The following is a 7,500-nucleotide window of genomic DNA, read 5'->3' as shown; positions in this document are numbered from 1 at the left end:
CAGGGTAGCCCCAGAGCAGACCCTCCTGAGCAGCACTGCCAGCTCTACATCTGCCCGTGGCACCTCATCGGAGCAGTGTTGCCTGAAACACTCCCTCTGATTTTTCCATTCCAGGTGGATCCACTCTGAGAGCAAACCCTCCACTTGGCCCGCTGCGCCATTTGCAGCTTTTTTTGTGTGTGTTTAATGATTCTTGACCAGCCATTTAGCCTAGGAAGTGCCTGCATTGCTTCCCCCCCTCCTTTTTATAAATGTTGTCACCATCCGCTCAGCACATGGCATTGAATAGAGGAACCTCCAAGGACACGGCTGTGAGGGGCAGAACTGCATTGAGATGTGCAAGCAACATGAAATAAAAAAAAAAATAAAGGGAAAAACTGCCAAGAAACTTGACCAAAGAAAACTGATCAGCAAAAACTGGGCCAAGTTCACAACCTGTGGGATAATCTCCCACTAAGACTAAAAAACCATAACCCAAAAGTGATTAAAAGAAGGATTTCTGTAATTTGTTTGGGGGGAGACATGCTGAGGGGGTGGGGGGAACGATATGTAACAAACTAATTTAAGCTAATGTAATGTTTATAAAGTTACTTAGATAATGACACCATGCATACCATTATAATCATTAAAACACAATCTATGGGTTTTTAAAAAAAAAACTTAGATGATTAACACAAAATCAAGTTGATGTGAAGGAACAATTACTTTTAGAAAAAAAAATCAGGAGGTCCTAATATTCTGTAGAATGAGGGAGGATGCAGCTGTATGTCGACAGCTTTCATATCCTCATTTGAATAATGTGGCCTGAATCTGTCACTTTATTCATCCTCCTTATGCTCAGTGTACTCTGCATCAACAACAAATTAAGTTGTAAATAAGAGACAATCATCACTTTTGTTTTTAAGCAGCTTCTGCATGGAGAATTTCAATGTACTGTTTCTTTTTGACAGAAAGAAAGGGATTCTACACTCTGCTTATGTAAGCACAAATATGAGGAAACCAACCGAAATGAAACAATGAGGGAGCACTTGAAAACTGCTCCAAAATGTTCTTGGAAGTACATTTCTACCACCACAAAAATCTCCTTTTTTAATAGGATACATAATGAAGACTCTTTAATTTACTATAATAATTATCCTTACTTTGCTTTAAAATTTCAATTTTTTTTTTAGATTTAGAAACATTCCCTTTCCTTATCCAGGCACAAGCAGGGTACACCTGAACAGGAAGAACAAGTGAATAAGGTCAGGATGTAACTTTTATGTACCCAAAATATTACGAATCTCTAACATGGTAAAACAATACCATTTTGTGAGAAAATACAGCATGCAGTAAGGAGAAAGAAGGAGGGGGAAGAGATTTTCTTACCTTTACATCTGAGAAGTAGGTTTTCAGCATATTGGAACTTGGGTACCGGGTGTAAAAGAACATGAGCTTGGCCTTTTTCAAGTGATTTGGTGACAAGCCTTCCTGCATGTAGGATTGAATTAGTAAAGGAAAATTCTTTTCTTGAGAAAGATGTTTCTGAACATACAGAGTTAGCAAAGTGCCCCGTTCAATACAGTCCCCCAGACTACAGGAAAAAGTATTAGCATCTGAACTGCTGTGCTGTAATTTTCTGTAAAACAGGCAAACATGGGATGACAGGCCATGTAACTTTAACTCTGTGTTTCCTATCAGTTTAGGTGCCGGGTCTCTGGGACCCTGCAAGTTTACAGATTGTGTACCATATGTACATTCACTTGTTGCTACGGAAACAAATGCAGGAAGCATGTGCTGCAGAAAACTTATCGGGAGCTTTTTTCTCCTTCTCCTTTGCAATGCCAGCTAAAGTTTCTTTTCTTCTCAGTGTTGTGCTGCTTGCACACAATAAAACCAATGCATGTAAGACAATCAGAGGCACTTTATGACTTCAAGCAGTTTTACACAGATAGCACATTTCACCTGCTCCATTCATATAGATAAATTTGAACATCTTGGGTAGATTTCTCTAGTCCTGCTGCTGCTTTGCTCCAGTGGCTCGCCTGCAAATCAAAGTGAAATTTGTAGCAGCCAGAGCCCCTTGGCCGCTGAATCCCTCTGCCACAAACTTGTCGCCTCCTGATTTACACAGTTAACTCCTTGGAGAACGGAGCTGTATTTGGGGCTAACCAATCAATACATGAGGGCTACCAGATCAATAAATGGCCACTTACCCTATAAGGCAGCCTATTTATCCTGGAAACACCATTAACTTTTAGATCTGTAAACAGAAGCAACTAAAAGAGTTCCCAAGGGAATGTGAAGCTAACCATAACAATCTCGGCTTGCTGATTTTTCTCCCAGCTTCTTGGCTCCCTTTTGTGAACTGTGTGCTAGGATGGCTCTGGTCACATCTGTGCCGCAGGCTGGCCCTGCCATTTCCTCAGCAAATTAATGGCTTTATAATTTATCAGGAATGAAGATGCACGTGGAGAAAATCAATGTGGCCCCCACAAGGTCAATTAAGGGTTCTTCCCAGAAGCTTCTCTAAGGACTGTTTCTCCTAAACACGGTTGTTGAAAATTTCGCTCGGTTCACACCTTATGGCAGGGGAAGGTCAACCAAGTTGGCAGATGCACTGCAGCCAAGGTGCCTCTTCTGCCTTACAGCCAGGAGCATGTCAGCACAGAACATCCCACCCCAGGCCTCGAGATGGGAAACTCAGACTCATTTTTATCAGCAGGCTGCTGATGATTAGCTTGTCTTTTTCAGCAAAATTTTCACTACTCTTTTTCAATAATTCCTGAAATCCTCTCCCTTTATTTCAGTTACAAAGTTCATTTTTAGATTAGAAAAATGTAGCATTAAAAAAAAAAAAAAAGCATTGACAATATTAGGTTAAAAACCTCTTATTATCTGGAAGTACATGGAAAACGGCTCAGCTGAACTTGCATTTTGTTTTAGATGCTTAATGATTACAAAGAAGATAATTTATGACTGACATACTTCTTGTGCCAAGAGAAGAGTTGAAAGAACCTCCAGTTACCTCCATTAGACTGATAGAGAAGTCTAAAAGAGCATTACACTCTGCAGTGCCATCTGTCAAAATACGTAAGTGAAATAATAGTAGCAAGCTGTCACCTATTGCTCAGTGATAAGAGTTTTAGACAAATCAAAACTTCTATGCCAGAAATCCATTTTGTTATGTGATCCTTTCAGGAAAGTGGGGGTCCAAAGGGGAACTCCAGTAGGAGAGGAAAAAAAGTAATCCTGAGTCTCCTTAATTTACAATTCCTCTGACGCCGACAACATGTTAACATCAGGTTTGGTGTATATTCTCTTTCAATGCAAGCTCAAGGATGGACTTAAACTTCAAAAAAACCCCTCTCACATTTGCTGGATTTAAGCATATTAGACAGTTGTCTAAGCATTTGGATTCCTTCTACATTTAGGATTTTTAAATATTTTCTGCTCTAATGCCAGAGGATATTGATATTGAATGAAGCATGTATTAAAAGATGCTCTGAGACTCAAATTCCCAGAAATCCATTTTTTATTAAAATTATACTTGTTCTTAAGCACTTGGCAGCCTTAAAGTAATATCAAATATGCAACAAATCTGTATATCTTGATCCTAAGGTTAATGCTTTACTGTGATAAAAGATATGATCTGTAATAATCTAGCAAAAAATAGTTAATGACAGACTTAAGAGCTAAGAATTAGATAACCCATTGCTATTTCAGAAAAAAAAAACTGAACTGACCAATTGCTTAATTTCCTTTTTAAGTGCTTGGGCTGAAAAGCAACTGTTCTTCCAAGAAAGCACTAGCTGTTTCCAGGATACTTACACACGCACAATGACTCATGATGAAATAGATTCAGTAAACATACAGCTGTACCGAACACGAGCTAAGCCCCATTCAAGGCCAGGAAAGAAAACGAGCACAAATAAATATTAAGGAGGTAAAGGGAGGAGGGGTGCCGAATGGAACGCAAACAAGCTCTGTCCCAGCAGCTCGTGTGCCTTGCCTCAATTCTCTTAGCTATAGCTTTGTGAAGACAGATGACATTCAATTCTATGGGTAATGCAAAATAGACAATAACTGCTGAAACTTGAGCCAGCTGCCAGGTGTAAAAAAAAAAAAAAAAAAAAAAAAGGAAAGGAAAAAAAAAGGAGAGAAAGAAAAGATGATAAATCCATAAATTAATGAAAGACATCTGCTCAGGAACATAAAAGATCAGAGGAACAGTGTACTGCAGCTGAACCTAAAGCAGTGTTCAAACAACCTGAGAGTCTCAGCGTTGTGGGTTTACACAGTACAACGTTGCCTCACCTAACACAGCAGCAGCAGAAAAATGGCAAAGCTCTAAGAGATAGGAAGTGAAAGACTGGGAACAAAAACATATGGGGACAAAACATATGCATGCTCTCGTATGTTTTAACAGGAGAAGCACAGGAGTGGCACTGAACAGCATTTGATTCATTTGCACTTCAATCCTCCTCCCAGGTAATGTTCCTCTTTTGCAAAAATATTTTTCAGCAGAGATGATCTTTCACTCCTGTTGTTCTCAGGCTGAGCCCCCACAAACGCTCTAACAGGCTTCTCTAGCCCACGCATGCATGGAGCTGAAGGAAAAGTGGTAAGAATAGGCTGTAACAGGTTAAAAAAATCTGCAGCAGCAAAGCCAAGCTGCTCCTTAAGTTACACCTCAGGTACTTTTAATCAGCAAAGCTCCAAATAACTGCATCTCAGAGCATCTTCAAATCCCTCCAAAGAAAGGCTGGCTGGCTGCAAAGCATTTGTTCATCGCCCAGGTTTTATCAACAGCACAGAGTTATCCAGCTTGCTATACAATCTCCCCTTTTTTTTTAAAGTTTAATTAGTTTAATTCTAGTCAGATGTAATAACTCCTCATTTCAAAATGTTGTAATTCACTAATTATAGCTCTCACATATTGGGACTTTGAAACTTATTCCAGTTGGATTGGAATTCTGTTTAAAAAAAAATAAAATTGTAGAAAGTTGCACTACTGTTTCTAAGCCTTCCTTCCAGGGAGAACATGCTAGACTTCTTCACCTTTACAGATGTCTTAGCAGCACACAAACTGCTGTTGTGCTTCAATTTTGATCTATGCAAATGTTTTGTGACTGAACAAGGCTATTTTTCTTGAAATGCAAAGAGGATGCATGACAAAGAAAGATCACGCAGAAAAACAATTCACTGTCTGTTTCTTTTTGAATTTGAATAAAACTTAATATTTGATTAAACAGATTAGTTTGCAAAGATACAGACTGCATTCATGACCAAGATGGGAATTCAGACTGCAGGTGCATCTTATCTTGTTTAGCAACATACACAAAAATTAACCATTTCCTTCTGCAATTCAGTAAAGAATGATCAGATACATTTTACAGCCATTGGTTAAAAAAAAAAAAAAAAATCCAAGAAAACAAAACTCAGGCTAGTTTAGTGTTTAACTTACTACTAAAACCTGAACTTGGCTGTATCTGCTGGTTTTATGTTCTCATCCTGGTTTCATTGTCCAGGAAAACAGATGTTACTTTCTGCAGGGAAGAAAGATCTGCTTCTTTCAAGAAATATATTCCCTATACATGCACATTCAACCATGTAAAATAAAAGTGTCACGACAGAATCGACCAGAAACAAACCAACATCCACACCACGCCTTTCCCTGGAAAACTGTAAGCTACCTGGACACATAAGCTGCTGCTAAGAAAAAAACATCCATTCCTACAGCTGAGTTGTATACCAGGGTACACATGTAGAAATGTTATTTAATAAATCTGGTCTGTATCTAAACCCAGAACAAACTGCAGTCTGCACTATTGCCTAGGTGGGAAAGTTAGAGTGCTTTCCTGATGGCAGGGAAAGAAGCAGGGCAGTTAAAAAGAAAAGGGATCCCTGTAGCACCAGGCATTTCTCCTGGCTATCCCTTGGAGCAGCAGGGGACTCTTGCACCCCTGTTTCAGTAGAAGCAACAAGCTCCATTAGCAAGCACCAGTGAGAATGAGCAGCAGAAAGGAGGAGAAATAGGAAAGAAATGCTCCACAGGTGGCAAGGATCAAGTGCAGCCCTAGAACTACTCCTAGTTCCCACTCTTGACATGCTTCTCCCTTCCTCACTGCTCTCCCAGGATGGGAGAACTCTTTAATACAAAAAACAATTAGTATGCCACTGTACTGTTTAGTAGAAATTAATTGTCCTGGCCTGAGTCTTGCCCTCAGCTGCCTCTCCTGTTGACCTCAGGACTGCTTTCCAAGCACTGCACTTGTATTTCAACATGCAGAAGAGATCTTTGGTTTGGAGCTCCCCAAGTAATTGGGGCCACCTCTGAGTGATGCTGCTTCTAGACTGCCTCCTCTCTTTTGCCTTACAATGCAATCAGTGAAGAGAAGATTTCCCTGTTACCAACGCTCAACAAGATCATTTGCTGGGGAAGAGGTACCTCAAACACCACATCCTCTACCAGCTGGTTCTCATAAACACCAGCACCTGAAGAAGGTGTTTTCCAATACAAAACGTTTTCCCCTATAGAAATGGAACTATTCACACAGGTTAGACAGCACTGGACCCAGACTAGACCCAAGCTGGATCAAAGAATGGTGGTAATGGGCTTTGGACGGGCAGCGCCTTCCTTGCCCCAGTGGTGCCCACTGCCATGGGAGGGGTAGGAAATCCAGGTAATCAGCAGGTCGAGAGCCCTGATTGCACCCTCCTGAGGATTTAACAAGTCTATAGAAGATGTGGTTGAATTATTCTAAAACCATCAGAGTTATCAATCACGTAGAAGATACCCAGTGAAGCTCAGGCACCTGCCTCCACACCATACCTCTCCAAAGGGGAGAGTTCCTCACCATTGTTACTGTTACCCAGAGAAGGGCAGAGCTATTCTGTTGCAATCACTTTCATAATCTTGAGAGTGAAATTAGATGCATCTAAGGCTCGATGCTTGCACTGTTGCCTTCTGCTGGGGTCTTGGAGCTGGGAAAAATTATTCATCTACTCTTCATGCAAAATCCTCAATTTTAGCATGGGATAGACACTGTATTTTATTTGCTTTCAATATAACTGTACCTGGAAGCAAAATGTTTTGACCAAAAAGCACATTATGGGAAAAGATGGAAGGACTGGGAAGCATTACTGCTAAAAGAGAAAAAAAAGAAAAAACAACCCAAAAAGTTCCTACTAGTAGTTTCCTGGAGGAAAAAAAAACCCCACTATTACTATGTCTGGATATGCCTAAATAAAGGCAGAGATGGATTTGTCACCCTAACTAAAGCCTGCTATTGAGCTAAAATGAGAGATTTTATTATCTTTTTTTTTTTTTTTTTTTTTTTCTTAAGCGGCGGGAAGTGTCCTGTAAATTTAATACAGCTGAAGTTTTATATTTAATTGTTCTCTCTGGCTTTCCAAAATAATTTGCTTTGTGTATGTTAGGACAAAAGATTTCTGTGTATGGCTGAACAGAGGTTAATCATGCATAGCAGGCAGCTGCACAAGGGCTGAGGAACAGAC

The 7,500-nt window shown here is 40.0% G+C and overlaps 1 protein-coding gene across 7 annotated transcripts in view; it reads right to left on the bottom strand.

Moving 5' to 3' along the window:
* PROX1 (prospero homeobox 1) overlaps positions 1 to 7,500 on the bottom strand; it is a 49,913-nt gene that overhangs the window by 31,944 nt on the left and 10,469 nt on the right. For all 7 annotated transcript variants that reach the window (XM_085576059.1, XM_085576060.1, XM_085576061.1 and 4 more), the window contains one exon: positions 1,369 to 1,476. In XM_085576059.1, the coding sequence (XP_085432185.1) occupies positions 1,369 to 1,476 (108 nt within the window). The remainder of the gene's footprint in view (positions 1 to 1,368; positions 1,477 to 7,500) is intronic.

The sequence above is a fragment of the Lonchura striata genome, chromosome 3, assembly GCF_050655825.1.
Source record: "Lonchura striata isolate lonStrDom1 chromosome 3, ASM5065582v1, whole genome shotgun sequence".
NCBI lineage: Eukaryota > Metazoa > Chordata > Aves > Passeriformes > Estrildidae > Lonchura > Lonchura striata.
Note: the sequence above shows the minus strand (reverse complement) of the source record. Positions and strands in the feature narration are given on the sequence as shown.